The sequence below is a fragment of the Lepidothrix coronata genome, unplaced genomic scaffold (genome assembly GCF_001604755.1).
Source record: "Lepidothrix coronata isolate B3197 unplaced genomic scaffold, Lepidothrix_coronata-1.0 Scaffold121, whole genome shotgun sequence".
Taxonomy (NCBI): Eukaryota; Metazoa; Chordata; class Aves; order Passeriformes; family Pipridae; genus Lepidothrix; species Lepidothrix coronata.
The window spans coordinates 1,983,547-2,004,282 of NW_016690301.1; the positions used below are offsets into that span (position 1 = coordinate 1,983,547).

The following is a 20,736-nucleotide window of genomic DNA, read 5'->3' on the forward strand; positions in this document are numbered from 1 at the left end:
AAAAAAAGATGAATTTTTTTTACGTCCAAGCTGTTTCAGCTTGCAATGAAGAGATGAGAAACTCTGTGAAAATCCTTCAGTAGCAAATGCTGCCATGTTAGATATCAAAACATCAAGGAAATTACCTGGAATGCACTGTAGCAGAATTCTTTCTGCAGGATTACTGAAGTTTGCTCTTGCTTGATGAACACTGCCCACAGTACTTAGTAGGCAAAGAACTAAGATTTACTTTGTGCTTTTTATCCTGTGTTAATTCTTAAAATCTCCAGAGTTTTCACTTACCAGGTTTCAACCTGTTAAGTAGGAACCTGAAGTTAGATTCCACATTGAGATTCCCACAGTGCCTTGTTTTTCAGAATCAAGGAGCAATTATCCCAAATCTTGAGGTTTAACGAAAGGATAATGGATAAAACAAGATCTGGATATGGAAATAATGATCCTTTCACTATTTCAGAATCCTGAAGAAGGAATGTGTTCTAGTTCTACACACTGCCAAAGCATGAAAAACCATAGTCAACATCCCAAATGCCACACAACACAGTCTGAGACTGAACCAGACAATTTCCAGTGCTCCTACAAGGTGCATTATCCCTCAGAACCACTGTGCCTGGAACAGATCCTGATTTTGCTGGACTACCTAAATTTTCGAGCTGTATTTCTTTATATGGATGCCTTCCAATTTGACTGGGATCTGTTAGGGATTGATTCAGTTATTCACACAGTCTAGTGCAGTCACACCTGAGATGTCACACGTTAGCTGAGACGTCCTTCCAGAGCTGGCAGAGAGGACACTGCACACACTGTAAATTCATATAGTCTGAACATGGGGATGGGGAAATGGGGGTTGTGGTCTGTTCAAAACACTTTGTCTCTGCCACTTCTTCCTCCTCATGCTGTTCCCCTGCTCCAGCATGGGCTAAATCCCATGGGACAGAGTCCTTCATGACCTTCTCCAACCTTCAGTCCTTCATGACCTTCTCCAACGTGGGTCCTTCCCTCAGGCTGCAGTTCTTCAAGAATTGCTCCACTGTGAGTCCCTTCTGTGGGATACAGTTTTTCAGGAGCAGACTGAAGGGACACAGTTCCTGCCAGAAAACCTGCTCCTGCCTGGGCTCCTCCTCTCCATGGGCTGCAGCTCCTGCCAGGAGCCTGCTTCAGGAAGGATATTGAGCAGGTCCAGAGAAGAGCAACAAGGCTGGAGCACAAGTCCTATGAGGAGAGGCTGAGGGAGCTGGGACTGTTCAGCCTGGAAAAGAGGAGGCTCAGGGGAGACCTCCTCACTCTCTGCAACTCCCTGACAGGAGGGGGGAGCCAGGTGGGGGTTGGTCTCTTCTCCCAGGCAACCATCAGCAAGACAAGAGGGCTCGGTCTTAAGCTGTGCCAGGGGAGGTTTAGGTTGGATATTAGGAAGAAATTCTTTACAGAGAGGGTAATCAGCCACTGGAATGGGCTGCCCAGGGAGGTGGTGGATTCCCTGTCCCTGCAGGTTTTTATGATGAGACTGGATGTGGCACTTAGTGCCATGGGCTGGGAACCACAGCAGGGTTGGATCAAGGGTTGGACTTGATGGTCTCAGAGATCCCTTCCAACCCAGCTGATCCTCTGATTCTATAGGTTCTCCCTGGGCTGCAGGGGCACAGCCTGCCTCACTGTGGTCTTCATGGGAGCCTTCCCTCCTCTTTGTCACTGGCCCTGGTGTTTGCATGCTTGCTTCTCTCACATTTTTTCATCAGCACTGTTGATGGGCTCAGCTTTGGGCAGTGGCAGGTCTGAGAGGGGAGCAGCTCCTGATCTCTTCTCACAGAAGCCATCCCTGCAGCCTCCTTCCTCCTCTGCCACCAAAACCTTGCCACGTGAACCCAACATGGTCCTTGAACCAAGGGAGGTCTCTGAAGAGCACTTTGTATGCAGAAAGATTTGCTTCTTTCGCACTGTGCTTCTTCACAGACTGGATTTAATGAATTGTACATCCCATTTGAGGATGATTTCATCCCACCCATCCTTTAGGACAGCAGTAGCTGACATTCCATTTTCTTATAGATACACTGTTTCCTGATGAACAAAGAGAAATTCTCTGGTATATCTTATTCCACAAACATGACACTTTACATTTTACAGATGGGAATTTGACCAGAGGAAATCCTGGAGCTGGAGCACTCCAACATAACAGGACACCCATACTGAGGCTGAAGACAGGCTGCAGCTCTGCCAGTTACTGTGCTATTTCCTCCTTTAGTCCCAGTAGATGAGATAGGAGACTCCAATCTGATAGCAGTGACATGTGGTTCTCTTCTAAAAAAACAGGGCTGGAAATGGGCTTAGGCTCTTGAACAAAGCCAAAACCTTCCAACTCTTCCAGCACTTCTCATTCCTAGTTGCACAACTGGGGAATGTGGGTGCCTTTTTATGTTCTGCACAGAAAGCAAACACACTTCATATTTGCCAAGTAACTAAAACTGAGACACTTCCATGTAAGGCAGCACTCCTTCAAATAAAAGGAAGAAAACAGACCAAACTCTGACCACAATTTTCACTCTTTGTCTCGGGGAAGTTTTAGCTAAGGTTCCAAAATTTAAAAGAAGCTGATAGTTAAGTACTTGTTTAAGCCTTCAGTGTTTATTAGGCAGTCCATATCCTTGTGGCTGAACCACACTACCTCAAACCTTCCTGTTTCTCTATCAAACATGCAGTTAAAAACTCACAGAGTGGAAAAAGCAGCTGCAGTGCCATGATCCACCTCAGCCCTGTCCAGCTGTCACTGGTGCCTGTCTTGGGGGTGGTGTCACATCATCTCACAATGGTCATGATGGGAGAGCTCCAGCACAGGGGCAGCCACCCCACAGCTGCTTTCCCTAGGGTTGTTTGGCTGGTCTGGGTGCTTGGCTCTGGCCAGGCAGCGTCACCACAGTGGGATAAACCAGGAAAAGGGCCCATAATCACTAACAGGGAGTTCTGCTCTGTCTAAAAACAGCATAGCTGCAAAAATCTCAGATACCATCTACCACAGGCCACCACAAGGTCCCCTAAGGTAAAACAGATCTTAGCCTTCTCTTCCAAAGACATCAAACCAGAAATAGTTTTTAGCTTTTTTTTTTTGATTATTTATTTTCAGATATATATTTTTTTTTCTGTGATACAAACTGCTTGCAGCTTTTTCCCAGGGAAACAAACTATTTTAAAACACTTGCTCCCCTCCTCTTTCTGTGTATTTTAGAAAAGACCTATTTTAAGCAGTAGAAGCCACTAATCATTATTTTTTAGGTTTCAGAACAAAGAGGGGTGGGTATTTGTTGAGGCTTTTTAGGATCCTTAGAAAGTAGGATTATATTTCCTGGGGGGATTTTTTTTTGTGTGGAAGTGCTACATATTTCTGCTTGTGGCTAAAATCAGACAGGAAGAAAGGAAAAGTCCCAAATAAACTAGCAGGTAAAGCATAAAACCATTTGAAGCACACAGTACATGTTTGGTGCAGCCCATTTGTTCCTTTATATATGTTTGGACCCCTCTTCACTTGGATACCCAGAGGAAAATGAGGAGAGAATCGCTTTGGAGGTAAGGGATGCTGTATTTGAATCTAGGACTATGAGCAAAAACGTGATGGCTCTCCAGGAGGTCTAGGACAGCAGTGAATAAGAAAAAGAAGTGGAAGGGAAAAGCTCTGTGAATTGCACCCTACATTTCTAAACTCTAAAGCCAGGGAGAGAGCAGAACGTTTGTATAAGGCAGAAATTAGAAAAATACAAAAAGGAAAAGAACTGGGGTGGCTTATCTAATTCATAGCTTTCTCTTTTGATGTTCCTATATATGTCTCTTTTTCAAGGAGAGGAAAACCTACAAAGCTGTAAGGAGGAGCTCTAATCCACAAGGGTACAACTGAGTTATAAACCAGCCTACACTGCTCAGAGCTGCCTGGATTTGGGGTGCACGATTATCCTGGAGGAAATACATGTTTGTAATTCAGCTTCAGGATTAAAATAACCAGCTGGGCAGAAGAAAAATTAGACATCAGCTGACAATAAAAGCCATCAGGACTCTACTACACAGCATGAGTGTTGGTTTGGTTATTGAAATACAGGCAACAAACACTGAAAATATTGACTGTGAGAATGGTGAGGAAACCTGGTGGTGCAGGTAGAGGTTGGAATGTTTTCATGGTATTCAGCTCTGCCTCCCCTCCTCTCAGCTTTGTCTTCTTTAACTTGAATTACTACTTCATAGAATCCATTTGTATTTCCACATTGTTTTGGAGCTAGTAGATGGAAAAGAACTAGGAAGGAGGTTATTGTGTGAGTGTGGGTTGCTTTTTGGTGTGGGTTTTTTCTTTTTTTTTAAATGAAAGTGAAATGGGGCTGGAGTGTGGGAAATTCTCTCCTCAGCAGTCACTTAACAAATTGGGCATTTTTTCATCTACTTCAAGCGGGGAGAAAGACTGTCAGAGAATTTTAAAGGAAAACACTGCAAAATGTTATTAATTGAAGAAAGATTTTTGGCCTTCATTATTCCAACCAATGAAAGCAAAATTCATGCATCATAATTTGGGATACTGTTTCCTAAAAAGGCTATAATGAGTAAAACTAGACAGACAGAACATGGAGCAGGAAAATACGAAGGTATGGAAAAAACCAAAGCCTGGATACTGCGACTCTGTCAACAGTCAAAATTTTCAACACGCACATTTTTAATTTGCATTTCATTTAGGAACATAAGATTTACTGTCGTGATTTAACCATTACTCAACTAAACCAAGGGGGACCCCAACTATTTCTTACAGCACAACACACATACACACACGCTCTTGGATCTTCCTCCTCCCTGCAGTCAGACTATTTGTCCTATTACAACATACATTTGTTCCACACATGCAGCGTTTACTGAAATATCACTGGAGGTTTACCAGAATTGTGGCATCCAAGCCCACAGGAGTGATGAGGGGTTCAGGGTACCTGCCTGGCAGTGCTACCAGAGCCTGTCTGCCTCTCCAGCTGAACAAAGCAGGAATCTGCACGAACTGAGCTGGGCACCTCTAACCAACAGCCTGCATGTTACTGCAAACATCCCCAGAGGATCAGGACAGAAATGCTCCAGTGTAAAACACTTGAACTAACGTGGGGTTTAACTTCAGCACCTGCTGAAAAATCCCATCTGTACCTAGAACCAACAACTCTTGCATAATTACATTGATAAAAATTGATAAAAATGTATGGTCTGGATTTGTTCAGCCACAAAGCCCAGTCAGTGACCCTTTTAAACAAATTTCTGTTCTCCATACAAGTGTTGGTGAGAAAAGAAAAGCTTGCTCTGTCTCTCTATTCCTTGTTAACAACAGAACTCAGTATAATACTTGGGCACAAGACAAAGGGATATTACCTATATTTTCTGTCCTACAGGATACACCCTGCCTAAGAATGTCTGTGCCCTTTTAGGCAAAGTCCCACATCAAGAGCTCATTGTCCCCAGACTACTTCACAGGAAAGCTGCTTCCCTGGACAGTACTCTCTGCCATCCATTCTTTGTTCATTCGAACAGAGATCAAATCCATACAGAGCTTTTCTATTCCTAGCATTCCTGTGCAGTACTGAAGTCATCTGCACCTACTCTTTTTTTTTTTTTAAATAATGATATTCCTTCAGTATAAAAAGTTTTATCTAAAGAGAACATACACAGAGATGCCCTGGATGTCACAGGAGACTTCAGTCAAACTCTTTGGTCAACAGATCCCTCTCTTTCCAGGTCAGGCACACAAACCCTTCCCAAGTTTGTCTCCATGACTTGCTTCTGTGCTTCCATGGCATTTCCTCAGCTGCTGCTCAGTCAACTGAGCAACTCCACGACTTCCAATCTCTCATGTTTGGATTCAACTCTTAGAGGACCCTCAAACCCACAGCTCAGGTTTGCTTGGCTCGTTTGTACTCGTGTTTGCCTGATGGCTTCAGTTCTTCCAGCCATTTCATGCTGCTCCCTCCCTTTGTGCTCCAAGGCCAGGTGTGGCTCCGAGGGGTGTTTCAGCCCAGGCAGCTGCACTGCAGTCAGTCCTTCCAGCTGACTGATCAGGTTGGATGAAATATCCCCCTCCAAAATGGAGGGAAAGCAGGTGAAAGCAATTCTTGTATCACAGTTCACTAAACTCTTCCTATTTTAAGCAACACGAACTATTGGAACCCTTCGGATTCTGTTTTAAGCAACACCCCTCTTTTTGCAACCTTTCTCACTTATGAATCACATTATATTTTCCAGGAGTATTTCTGTCTTTTCTTCAAAAATTCATTTTGTTTCAATCTTAGTCAAACTTACTGCCTGCACTGTTAGCAGGTGCTTATGTGTGCAAATGCTTATTGTGTGGCATAAACAGTTGTGTGTGATCCCACATGGCAAGATGGGCCTGGTATGTCACAAACTCCTGCTAATAAGCATAGCCACAGCACAGAAAAAATTCAGGTGGAAAAAAAAAAAAAAAAACAACCCAAAAAAAACCCACTGGACGATGATCAAAAATATTTCAAAACCAATTCTGAAGTATCACACGAGTTCTCTGGCCCTTATCCAGATGGTCATCTGAGAAAACATCCCAATCTACTTCTTTCCTACCTTTTTTTATCTGAAAAAAAAAATAAAATTCTTCAATAATCCTGCAGAAAGGAAAGCACATTTGCATGTATACTGAATTCAGTTCCTTACTATAGATGTATTTTCTTGGCTGGGCAAATATATTTCCCCTTGTAAATGTAAAGACTCTGCCTCTTTGTATTGAGTCCTCTTTGAAACCACCCAAGAGTAGCTGACAAAAATAGTGCACAAATAAGCACAGTGGGCTCAACATACTACAAGCAAAACTCTATGCTAAGCTTCAGTTTTTTAGTTTTTGGCAGAAATATCATTTTAGAGCTCCAATAAACGTGCATTCAAGTCATAAGGCTTTTCTCAGCTGAAGATTTACATGGGCCTCCTTTGTATCAGCCACAAAAAGTATTTTAAGAGTTGGGAAATTCTAGAAGCTTTCCTCCTGCTTTACTCAGCCACTCAAGCTTGATCCTCATTAAATCCCCTGACATGTAATATATTCCAGTGTACAAGAAGCCCTTCATTCCTTCTCCATGCTCTGAAGGTAATAAACCCATTTCAAAGGCTGGAAGTAGGAACTATTGCAGGTGTTTCCTCACCCCTCCACGCTGAGCCAGGAAGGCTGGGCTAACACCATGTGAATTAGTCCGTTCCAGAACGACTTGAGAAAAAGCATTTTTAGATCCCAGTTAAGAGGGTTTCTGCTCTCACAGAAGGGTTTAGGAAGGAACTTATCTGAAATGCAGGATGGACGCTGGAAAAACTAAACCCATTTCTAACTCAGTCACCCACCTCTGTGGCCATGGGCTCGGCAGAGGACTCTGTCACCTGCCAGGGGTGCACACTGAAGTCCACACCTGAGCCCACAGCTTCTCACACAGCCTTTGCTTCTCCACTGGTGGAATGGACATAATGAATTTAAGCAGCACATTGTCAGGCTCTTTTTTTTTTTAAATAAATGCAGACCTCTGAGACCTCAGGGGAAAGCCATGCCCTAAAAGCCAAGATTTTCCAGAACAGGTGCATATCAGACTCAGCTCAGAACTGGGAATATTTCTGAAATACATTTAGAGAGTTTGTATGCTGAGGTACAGATTTATCTAACACCTTAAACACTATTTTTTAATGTATTTTACAAATGAGGCATCAGTATTTTGACACAGAAAAGCAGCCATATTTGTGAGCACACTTATTGCAATATTAATAGAACTAACATTTCTCCAGGAAGAAATCCAGGTTGCCTTAAAATGGGACTAGATTTTCGGTTAATTATAGGCTCATACACAAAATAAACATGCATTTGGACCCTTCCCATCAGGCACTTCTCATGGATTCTTGCTCTTTTGTTGTGGCCCTTTCTTACCTGTGTAATTAGGAGGGCAGAGACAAACATAGTTGTTGATCCCATCCACACACGTAGAGTTATTCTCACAGTCATTATCCTCACAGTCATCTGGGTTTATTTCACACCTCTCCCCCTCATACCCAAGGAGACAAGAGCAGCTTTGGAGAAAGAAAAAAAAAATAATAAATGTTAGCATGGATCTGAAGGAGGAGATTTGAGGCATAAAACTGAAATGAAAACATATAGAAGTGAGTTGTTGGAGCCAAATTCGCTGCTGCTGTGAGGTTCAGGGCACTTTAACCCTATGTGTTTGGTGAAGGATGCAGTCTGATGGTTCATGGGGTCGTGAAATCATTTACATGAGACATAAAAAGCATCAGCAGGAGCCAGGCTCTTCCGTGCTCCCTTTGCCTTCTTCACTGATAACTCTTGCTCTGAACTGAAGTAAGCAACTCCAGGGCAGGGGAGTAAACACTCATCACAATATTCAAATCCTTGGCTTCTCTGTTAATGGTTTTTTGGGAATGTGGACACTTTCCTACTGAGGACTGCACAATCTCAGGGCAGCTTGGCAGCTTTTAGGTAGTTCACTCTCTTCAAAGACCAACTTGAATTGAGTTTACAGACAGGAGCATTTTCTTCTCATTACCACTCTGTCACTTGTCCAAACAAGAAATGCTTGGGAATGATTGCTTTTACAAGTGCAGTCAGGTTTCAGTACTTCTGCAGCTCCTCCAACATCTGTTTGCAGAAGGGCTGATGATGCCCAGATAATTCAACTAAAACACAGACCATGGCAGAGCTGGTAATGGTTCTGTGAGGATGTGGACACCAGTGAAGAATAATTGATGTATGATCCCTAGAAGGAGTGTAACAAACTAAATGGTTGAAGAATGACTTGACATTTTTTTCAATCTCCATTTCCTTTCCTCTCTAGATCTAGAAGTTATGGTTACAAACAGAAGCTTTATATTTTAAACTGTCTGTAAGTGATGAAGAGGTTGAGGCCAGAGTTTCCAAAAAGAGAGTCTAAATACATGTTTTAAGTGCTCTGGTCATTTCAGTGGCTTATAAGAAGCCAGCAATGGTATTTGAAGTGTCAGTTTTGAAGTGCCAGCGTTGCTGTTCACTCACTAGTCACAGAAAGGGTTGTTTTGAGTCCCAGTCCAAACTACACATTCACTCAACTGTTCATTTCCTCTCCCATGCAAGCTCTGATGGCAGAAAAGGAACTGAACAAATGTAAAGCACTGTTGATGGATGAGGATGAAAACCAGAAAGCACCACGGCAGTCACACTAATGGCCATTTACTGTTTTTAGAAACCAGGAGAATTGCTAATGCAGGCACAACTGCAGGGGACCTTTTTCAGCTCAGATGGACGAAGTGGACATGAGGTGGTTAACCTGCTTTATGGAGGTGTCACGGGGTTGGGATGGGGAATGCCCTGGAGAAATAGATCTTCAGAATCTGTGAAGAAAGCTGTGTGGCTTTTGGGCTGGCTGCTCTGAGTGTGACATTGCCTTCCCTTCCTCCTGCCTGCCACCGACAGAGCAGAGCACAGGGACCCCCATGGGAGGGATGGCACAGAGTTTTCCATCCACCCTCAGCAGTCCTAGGCTGGACCCTGAGGACTAGGTTAGATTCTTCATATGTGCCACCTCAGAAGGGAACAACAAAGAGGGAAAAAAAGGGGGAAGGGAATGTGTCTTGAGCCACCACAACAGTAAGGTCTCCCAGACAGGTAGAGAGCAGGGATACCAGGCACAGGCACCTTCATTCAGCTCTGCAGGGACCATCCACAGGTCGTGAGAGTTAGAAAACCTTCACCATGAATAACCAAAACCAAACTGCTCAAATAAATGCAATTTAGGACACAATAAATCAATAAGGAATATTTTCTTTTCCCGTCTCAAGCTCATTATTGCTAATAAAACATGTCCTCTTGCTGACCCTGCAATGGTCCAGAGGATCACAGGAGGCAGATAAGAAAGAAGAGCTGGCATACCATCTTTTGTGGCAAATGTCAGGGAGGGGGTTAAAAACATCTAATTAAATACAGTGAGACATTCATCATGTCTCCCTTTTTGATTACAAAACCCCATTTTCAGGGGTTTATAACTCAACCATAAAAATATGCTCCAGGCTGCAGATTGGAAGACAAGGTCTCCGTTTGGGAGCAGAAATTTTTCTCTCCATTTAAAGAAAAGCAACAAGAGTGGCTTTGTGCTGGTGATTTTTGTATGAATATAACACCATTCTCCTTCCACAAAAGGATTGGGACAGCCTGGATGTATGCAATTAAAAATGACATTATTAAATACTATCACAGTAATGGTTCAACTCAGTGGAGTTACCATTAGTAACAATTCATATGGGATTGTTAATATACAATTGCTCAATATTAGGACACATTCCATACTCAGGGAAATGTCAGAATAATTGATGGCATTTGGCTACTGGTCCTTGTGTATTATAGGGAGTCTTTACATTATTGCTTACGTGTGATTTTTTATTTTGATTTGCATTCAAATGTGCCAGATACGAGGCCTGAAATTAAAAGATAAAACACACCACTTGGGACTCGGACTGAACCACATGTTGAAAGAGTTGCAGTTTGGGACTGCTTGTATGTATTCTCCCAGAAAAAGCTTAGAAGAAAAATGAAGTCTGCTGAGTGACTGGAAGGTCATCAAACTTGGGTTCCAGCTGACCGAGAGAGAAAATGAATTCCAGGGACAATGATGAAAACTTTGTAGTGACTCAACAGTGAATCCCTGTGAGACAGCATTTCATGTGGACCTTGGAAATAATGGAGCCATGAGGAAAGAACTGTTTTCTAAGATGCTGTGATCACATAAAGGTTCAGATTCCCCGTTCCTCCTGTTTAGGGACCGGTGTGTTTTCCCCTCCCTCTAAAAACCCCAAAATAAAATCCCACTATCCTCATGAAGGTGCAAGGGAACTTAATGACAAAACTTAATGACAATGACAACATTTTTGGGGTAAACTTTTGCAGCTGAAGTATTCTGTAAGTTTTTTGTAAGTTTGCTATATTTGATTTTTTTAAATAAACTCTAATGAAATCATTTAACATCTGTTTATATTAATATATATACATACAGTGTATCAAGTTTCAAAAAAAAATCAGCTTTTAAACAGAGATAGTAAATTCTTTCAGGACTATTACAATTTCTTGGTAAAGAAGCTTTTTATGTCTGTATCCCAAAGGAGTAGCCTGCGAGTCTGGAAGTGCAATGTTTTTCCTTGAACTAGGCAGAATTAACACTAGGCAGTTAATCAGTTCCAGGATTTTACATTTATGAGGGAACTTTAAGTTTGTGGAAAAAGCTAAAAAAAAAAAAAAAAAACCTGATCTGGGAAACGGAGGGAGGTTTTATGTGGAGAAAAGTTAAAATAACCCAGAGCAGTTGTTTCCCAGCACCACAGGTTATCGGAGATCAGCTGCTGCCTGTGGCTAAAAGTGAAGCAGAGCTGACAGCTCTGCCTGCTGCCAAAGCCTCTCTCCCAGGAATGCTAAACCACCGGGACATGTCTGACTGACCATCTTTTTTATCAGTCTCAGTAAGCGACTCTTTTTTGGCAACTTTTTTGTCAGGGAAGACATAGATTAGATTAGAACAATTCAAAGGGAGGAAGAGCTTGATGTCTCCAGTCCTCGGAGCCACACGGTGCCACTTATGTGTCCCTTAGCGCGGAGTTCGCGCCTACTCGAAGAAAGAGAATTTGAAATTACTCAGGATTGAACAAGTACAAGGGTAAAAGAAGATGGAATAACTCCAGCTGAACCTTTGCCCTTTGCTGTCCCTCCAGGATCTGCTGTTCCAGCAAACCTGAGCGCCTCAATCCCCTGCTGCTCTGAGCCCTTGTGGGGACCAGGCACAGCGGGGCGAGTCGGGCTGGAATCTCAGCCAAAACTAAGAGTTTCCTGTCTTTGGGGGAACATCACCACCTCAGCATTATTTAAAATGGTGGCTTTTTTGTCTAAGGCTACAGGAACTTGAGAGTTAAACTGCTTGGCATTTCATAGGGAGAAAGCTTTGGCTTAAGTTTCCTTTTTACAAGAGTAAAGATTTGACAAGTTTGGCAGCAGGGCTTGTGTATGAATACATTTCCCTAGGGAAGAGAATATACAGAAGATATAATTTCTTTTACAGGCCACACAACAAAAAAAATCCAAGGAGGCCTCTCATGAAAATGTTTTTGACATCCGCTTCCTCACAGCCTATAATCTAAGGCAATGCTTTCCCATCTTGATGAACACAATTTATGTGCATGTAACTCTGACTGCTGCCATCCACTGGAGAGATTTCCCACCAAAAAACCCCAACCCAACCAACCAAATCCAATCTCAAAATGTTTCTTTTTCTTCCCTGTCACCCGACTGTTCCATCCCCGCACCACATTTCCCCACAGCCAAAGCTCCACAGTGCTCCAGACCCACAGTGGCTATAGACTGATTGAATTAAAAACAAGGAGAAAATAGAGCTATGCTGAACATTCAATTTTAGGCAGCAAGATTTTGATGAGATATGGTTTTATGTGTCTTTTATTAGACCAACTGAAACTATATAAATAACTATAAAAGCAGAAACCTTCCCTAAAAAGCCTTGAACGCTGTTAAGCAACAAAACCACCCCTGCAGTTTTATAAAGGATCTCAAAAACAATGCTCATTTGGAACTGAGGCAAAGCCTCTGAAATTGTATAATTCTTCACGAGAAAAATTCAAAAGTGGCTTTTATTTCAGGTCATTCAAACCTTTTTATTTTCTACCATGGGACAAAATAAAAATGCTGAAGAAAAACCCAATCCAAAATATAAACTGGAGCCTTTCATTCTCGTATTATGGATATTTTAAAATGTTTTACTATTGCATTTTTAGTATCAGCTGTATTTTTGAAAAATGAGTACTGAGTGACAAAACCCATATATTCTAATATGGTACAATTTTGCTTTGGCAAAAGCTGATAGAAGCTATCTAAACATTATTACATGAGGGTGACTAGAAAAGGAATTGGAACTGAAGACCACCAGACCTTTATTTCTCTCAAGCAGAAACTAAACCTGAACTTTTACTCCAAAAATTGCTGGACCTGCTAAAATTGAATCAAGAGGAGGTACATCAGATCAGAGCAGTGGTTTCACCAAAATCTCTGGAGTCTGTCAAGCAGCACAACCACACACAGAGACAGAGGAGCTTTGGGGCATTTCTTCCATTTTCTGCTTCTTGTTTTGCAAGAAACACCATAAATGCTGAGGACCAAATCTATGAAAATTTCAGCAGCTCTTCTTTAAAAAGAAATTCTCTATCAACTTTCATGACAACCAGCGACCAAAGACTCAAGCTTGTATGTTTTCAGTTGTGAAATAGTGCCTGTAGCAGCACAGATCTCCCAGCTACCTCATGAAAATTTCTGCACTTCTCTTGGAGTATCCCCACCTATGTTACAACTGTCTTAACCAGGCAAACTAAAATCTGCAATATTCAGCTGCAGAGGTTGTTCTCCTGCAGGCACAACACTCAAGATGTGGCAATCTCCCCATGCTTTTTAATTGTTTCCTTAAAGCCTGTTTGTCTACAAGGTTCTTCAGTTTTGAAAACATTTTGCATCAGGTTGTCAAGCAACAGATGCTCACTTTACAAATACAAAAACAGCTAGATGTGGGATTGAAATGCCCCAAGGAAAACTAGGATACAGATAAGACAATGCAGATCAGGGAGACTGCTCAAAACAGCTCTTAAGTGTATATTCCATTATGAAGAAATAAGGAGGTTTCACAGGAAATGATATGTCACACCAATGAAACCAGATTAATTATTCTGTAATACAAATATAAGTGTCACATGCAGCAGTTTCTACGAAGTAGCCATTATAGCTCAGTAATGCAAAGTAGAAACACATTTAATTTTATCATCTCATTTTAAATGAAATTTGTGCTACTACCTGAATCCATCTTTATTTGCCTCGGTGAGGTGGCAGGTCCCTCCATTCTGACATGGGTTTTGAATGCAAGAATTAATGGGCACACTGCAGTCTCGACCCTATTTGGGAAAATTCAAAAGAAACAAGGTTAGTAGGAGTCATGCCATCTGAATCAATGTCTCTTGCTCCCTCACTCTGCTCGTGGCACCACTTACAGGAGGTCTGTGGTCTTCAGACCCATCACATCACCTAATGTTCTTTATTGATGATCAGATACATTCACCACTTCAGGGAGAATTTGGGCAGGGCAAGTGTTCTGACCAAGGGGACTGGTGGGTATCTTGGCATCGTTTCGGTTTCAAGATTTCAATGAACTCTTTCATTAGGTTGTTTTAAGGAAACAGCTGGTTTCACCATTACTCTAACACACTTCAATGTTAGTTACAATGAAAAGAAAGAATCACAACCAAAGGTAAGCAAGAGGCCACACACAGCACAAGCCCATGTGGAGCCAGCACTCATCAGCTGCATTTACCAAGTGCTCAGTTAAACACTGCAACAACACACTGTGCTCATTATTGAGAGTTGTCAGAACCCACAGGGGAAAGTTCCTTTATGTCATGGGAGCTGAGTTTGAATTTCTGCACAGAACACACCGAATCCTGTTTGAGATATCATCATTGAATCAGTTCCCCTCTTAAAGGTTGCCTTAAAACATACATCAGCTCCAGCTGAGCCTCACCAGCTTGAGCAACCTCCTCTGTTACTTTTATTGGCTCTTCAAGGCACAGACATATGTCTCTGATCATTGTATTCTGCTGATTAGAACATGCTCTTTGCAAAATGGGCAAATACATCGAAAATTTTGGTCTTGCTTTTCAGTTATTCACAGAGTAGGGTGGAGTAAAGCCACCTGAAAGTCTCAATACTTAGATCTCTGCAATCACAAGAAGTTAAGAGATGGCTCTACCCTTCCCACCAAAGATCCTGTTAGCAGCAGCCCTCTGCCAGCTCATCTGCTGGAAAGCTGGTAGATGACTGCAGTCAAGGTGAGAAAAATATCTTGGGAAATATATTAGTTCAACCCAGACTGCTGGGTTTTTTTGTCTTGGTTTAAAACCATTCTTTACCTTGTACTTAAGAGGAGTACCAATGATTTCTAAGTTGCTAAACAAAGTAGGCAGATCCCAGCCTGTGACATCAATGTGTAGAGCTGCAATATTTGTGTATTAGTAGTACTGAACACTATAGAATCATTTAGGCTGGAAAAGACCTCTGAGATTACTGAGCCCAACCTTTGACTGATCACTGCCTTGCCAGCCAGCCCAGAGCACTGAGTGCCACGTCCAGTCATTCCTTGGACACCTCCAGGGATGGGGACTCCACCACCTCCCTAGGCAGCCCATTCCAGTGCCTGACCACCCTTTCAGTGAAGAAATTCTTCCTGATGCCAAAGCTGAACCTCCCCTGGCACAACTTGAGGCCATTTCCCCTTGTCCTGTCCCTTGTTCCCTGGGAGCAGAGCCCGACCCCCCGCTCCTGTCAGGGAGTTTCAGGGAGCAAGAAGGTCCCCCCTGTGCCTCCTTTTCTCCAGGCTGAGCCCCCCCAGCTCCCTCAGCTGCTCCTCATATCCCTGACTCTCCAGACCCTCCCCAGCAACGCTGCCCTTCTCAGGACATGCCCCAGCACCTCAGTGCCCTCCCTGTAGTGAGGGGTCCAGAACTGACCCTCGGATTTGCGGGGCCTCAGCAGTGCCCAGGGAAGAGGGACAGTCATCACTGCCCTGGTCCTGCTGGCCACACTACTCCTGATACAGGCCAGGTGCCACTGGCCTTCTTGCCCACCTGGGCACTCCCTGGCTCATGTTCAGCTACTGCTGACCAGCACCCCCAGGCCTTTTCCCCCCCAGGCATCTTTCCAGCCACTCTTTTCCCAGCCTGTAGCGCTGCAGGGGGTTGTTGTGACCCAAGTGCAGGAGTCAGCACTTCACCTTATTGAACCTCACACTGTTGGCCTCAGCCCACGGATTCAGCACTATACATATTACACTTTACATGTTATATTATACTTTCATCCAACACCACAGAGGAGCTTTGTTAACAGCGCTGTATTTCCTGAGGCTCTGTCTCCAGCATTCCCCAGAGCGAGGAGAAGCAGCTTTGCATTTTAAAAATTCCTGCCAACACAAGGAAAGAGGGACAGCCTTTTTCCATGGCTGAATCAAAAGAGAAGCGTTTCCAAAGAACAACAGTAAGACCTGGCCACCCCCCTGCTGGGCTGTGAGTTCATGCCCAGCACAGCGGTGCAGGCAGCACGTGAGGACCTCACCCAAGCCCTGGCACAAAGGCTTTCTGCTTCGTCCATGCTGCCTTTGCCAAACAGCCTGTCCTTCTCCATTTGAAATCCTGAGTCCCCAAATGTCTCAGGGAAGAACTGGGAAGGCGCCGAGGGAAGCTCCTGCAGGTTTTATTTCGGCGCCATGTGGCCCCGCAGCGCTGTGTGGATGAGAGCCATGCAGCACCAGCACTGCTCTGCTCCCACCTTTCTCCAACACTGCCCCTCTTTTGTCCATCTGTCTTGTGAATCCTACCTCTTTACCACCTTATTGTAGTGTAGCTGGAAGATGCTGGTTATCACATTTTTCCCATGTCCCTGTCTCAGACATCAGTTACTTCTGTTTCATATGAATTCTTCATCCCTGTATCACTAAAATATTAATCCCTTTGCAGCCAAGCATGGCAAGAAGCAAAGCATTTGTTTTTTTCTGAAAGTTTTTGTCACAGTTGAACACCATGTAAAACAGTCCCATCAGTTCTACCGTAATTCCATAGATTAATTTGAATATTCTTGTAAAAATTTAATAAAGATAAATGTTAAAATGAGAGCAAGTCTCTCACACTGGCACATGAAATTTTGCATGACAGACTCAGCTCTCATTCCTGTACTGAACATGGCTGAATTATCGGCTTCTTGGGCCTCAGGCAGCAGGAAAACCCATCAGTATCTGCTGCTGAGCCAGACTTAATTGCAACACTAAGTTGCTATGTGGCTTTAGGAAAATTAGAGACTCTCTGACTCAGTTTACTCATTGTAATAAATGGGCAAACAACACTTAATCCTTCTCCAAGGATTATCTTCTCTGAGTTGACTTTGTCAATAGCACATTGTGATCCCACAAAACAAGTACAACTTCCCAAACACAGAAGGCCATGAAAACAAAGAATTCTGAAAGGAGAGAAGCTGCAGAAAATAGTGGTACTAATAAATCTACACCAAAGCAAGGCCATTTTATTTCTATATGAAACTGTCCCTACCCAGAAGAGCCTGAAGACATTCTAGAAACATCTTTCAAATGAATAATGCAATTCTCTAGTCTCAATTTACAGTAAGACTGTTCTTACTGGAAAAATGGAATTGCTGTCAAGCATCACTAAAATTAATTTATCTGTGAGTTGGGAAATACTCCTTGAATTACATTACTTGGAAATAACTATTGTTACAAAGGAGAATATTGTCTATTTGCTTCAAGACTAAAGAGCCCCTTAATGAAGTCTGAATCAGAAAAAGGGGTGCAGACTTTGTTTCAAGGACAGGCAAGAAGATAGGACTGTCTCAGCAATTCACAGAAAGAGGATGAAGGTCCCTCTGTGTGCAATATTTTACTTCTAGAGCTTTTTTAGGATGCAATAAATTTTTGTCTAGTGTGATAGGAAGGTATCAGATCCAAAACACTTCTATATATTTTTTTTCTCATTTTCTGTGGAAGAGAAACAGTTTAGGTGTTGAAACAGGAAATCTCTGCAACTTATTAGAAGACATATATGTTCAGAGTCCAGCTGTTTTTTTAAAGCTGAAGTACCTCAGCTGGTCCAGACTTTTTCCAGCTCCATATTTCAGTGAATGAAAACAGAACTATCCACCAGACTTATATAGTGTCAGTTCTTTGTTTGAAATTACCCTTACTGGGCATTCGTGTATCTACAAGCTGTTCCTCAGCACTGCTGTGCCAAATTCCAGGCTTTACAAGTATCCAATACTGGGAACATTACACCATGATCAGTAAAACACCCAAGAACAAGTAGCAAAAAACTAATAAGGACTCCAGCAGGAAGAATAAGGGATAATGCAGTTAAAAAAGCACTCATTTGCTTTGAAACTGTATCAACTACTGCAATGATATTTTTAAAATTAATTTTCACTAATTAGTATTGTCTGTGGAGACTGAGAGCTTCATCCACGTTCACATGGCAGAGATTTGAACTCTGTCCATCTTAACATGATCCTTCACCCGTTTCTAACAGCAGTGGGCACAGTTAAGAGGCAGCACAGAGCTCACCACAGGCAGAAGGTTGAAACCTCCTGGTGTATAAAACATTCACTGCTGACTGCAGGAGAAACGTGATCCAGGCAGCGAGGAAGACACCTGCAGACAGGCCAGAAGTCTGTCCAACTTCAATGGTTTGTGAATAGGGAGACCTCTTTCCAGCTAATTACAGCCCTGTTCAATGACTACAGTGTTTCCCAGCACGCTGGAAAAATGAGCTATACAAAAGAAATACCAAAGTTTATTCGAGTTGTTAACAGCATACAATGTGTTCATAATAAATTTTATTTAGATGGTATATGTGGAGAACAGATGGGAGCGTTCATGTGTTTGGTAAAAATACTAGATGAAGACAAATATAGTTGATAGAGACTTTAAATTAAGAACTAGGAAGTTTTCATAAACAACTTAATTATCAGGGTCTAAATAAAGCTAAAGCTTTCAGGGTAAACAGACAAAATTACCAGCTACAAAGATCCTGCACTGCACACTCTGTCCTTTACATTCCTAATAGTGGGAGTAATGCATCCACATCCAACTCTCAGTCTCACAAGCATTGAAACACTTGTCTGATGGGTGTCCTGGTCAGAAGTTAATAAGAAATCATTACATTAAAGGAAAAAGTTTAATAAATCTTCCACTTCGTGATAGGCTGGAAGGAAAATTCACAGAAGGGTAAATGAGAAGTACAACGTGTTCCATGAGCATATTCAGGAATGTTATTCAAATGTACAGCTTTAAAATTTCAACCTCCTAATCTTGTGAAATGAGAATAAATGGACATTTGAAACCACTATGTAGAGTTCTGTTCTGCTTCCACAGAGCTTGGCAAGTATTTCATCAGTTTATCTGAACTATTCTGGTGTACACAGATATAAACACACTTGAGTGTTGCAAACACATCTGCATGTGCCAGTGGGACCTGCTCAGATATTAGACCTGCAGAGGTCCAACAGCAGAGTGAAGGGTTAAACATGGTGTGTAAGCAAGTCATGATTCCTGATTCTTCATATAAAAGAATGAGATGAGATGGGAGGGGGGAAAAAAAACCACCAGAAATAACAGAAGACATGGACACTCAGCACAGAAAAAAAATTCAGTTTGGAATTTTTTTTTTTTTTTTTTTTAGTTTTACTTCTTTCATGCTTAGTAAAGTGAGAACTGTGATCAAAGGGTTTTCAAAAGTTATGCCATACAGCTATCCAATAGGGTATAAACTGATGCTAATTTCTAATGGCATTTTTAGAAGTGTCTTCTTTCACTGTTTGAAAGCTTTATCCCTCTGTCAAAGATAGTCAAAATTGGAGAGTAAATTGAAATTTTCCAGGCCGGGAAGGGAAGGAGGTATCTCACAAACCAAGCTTTATCACATAAACTTCAACTCCAGTAGACAGTTAAGGCAGAAAATAAGAATGAGGTACTCAGCAGTTTCCCCTGTGATAAGTACATTTATCAGCCATAAATATAAAGAAAAAACAAGAATAATTTTGCACAACTGACCAAGGAAACACGATGCTATGAATTCAGCCTCAAAGCCAATACACTAAGCCACAAGTTTGTTAGGAAAAATTCTCTCCACTTCTGTGCCCAGCTGTGTATTTCAGAGCCTTTCAAGGCAAAGGAGCACAGTATTTGCTATAATGGGATCATGAAAAGGAGAAGTTTTACGTGCAAATCTTAAAGGAAGGTTTGAAAGCTGGCATGCCATGTTGAGCTGACTGCAGCATGAAGGACTTGATGGACACCTCAGCAAACACAGCTTTGGGAGGGGAATACTTGGCTACCAAATAGTCAGAGATGTTGCAAACCAAGTGAAGAATGACGCTAATTTTGAAATATAAAATTAACTTAAATTATTTTGCAGGAAGGGCTAAAAAATACAGTATTTGGAATTACTGTTATTTTACCACTGGAGCCATTTGAAAATGATTTCCTGACTGCACTGATATTAAGAGATATGTAGAACAGCTGACACCCTGATATCTGTATACAGTAGTCTGAAGCTCTTCAGTAGGTCCAGGTGACACTGTTTCCTTGTTTATGCTCTGCCTTGCCATAGACATAATGGCTAAACCTCAGTTTGGAAAAGATGAAGCTCATTGGCAAGGTCAAACGACGAGAAGAGCTGGCGGGGTGTACATCAGACCCATCTGCTTAGGGATATATACGAATTATTTGGCAAGGCTTGGATAATATCACAGTAATTTTGGATCAGATTGCTTTTAGATTGCCAGGTGGAAGTTGAAAGATTTTGATCATCTGTTGTTCACAAAAATCTGTGACTCCTCCTTCAGAACACAGACCTTGCTACAGACACCCACACCTCAGGTTAGGGCACCCACAGTGGGGATGAATTAACTGTTTCTCTTCATTCCCTTCTGAGGGAAATGTACCTTCTGTAAAAATGTACCTTCTGAGGGTTGCTGCTTAAAATACGATTAATTTAACATGAAAAATTAATTAATTTCATCCACTTCCAGTTTGGAAAAAAGAGTTTTAACATTAATCTGAATTTACCTAGAATTATCTGATTTATTTTTTTTTAGTACATCTTTGTTTATAC

The 20,736-nt window shown here is 42.1% G+C and overlaps 1 protein-coding gene across 2 annotated transcripts in view; it reads right to left on the minus strand.

Annotated features, from left to right (window-relative positions):
- SLIT3 (slit guidance ligand 3) overlaps positions 1 to 20,736 on the minus strand; it is a 480,366-nt gene that overhangs the window by 41,705 nt on the left and 417,925 nt on the right. For both annotated transcript variants that reach the window (XM_017825656.1, XM_017825657.1), the window contains 2 exons: positions 13,871 to 13,968; positions 7,922 to 8,061 (listed from right to left, as the gene is read on the minus strand). In XM_017825656.1, the coding sequence (XP_017681145.1) occupies positions 7,922 to 8,061; positions 13,871 to 13,968 (238 nt within the window). The remainder of the gene's footprint in view (positions 1 to 7,921; positions 8,062 to 13,870; positions 13,969 to 20,736) is intronic.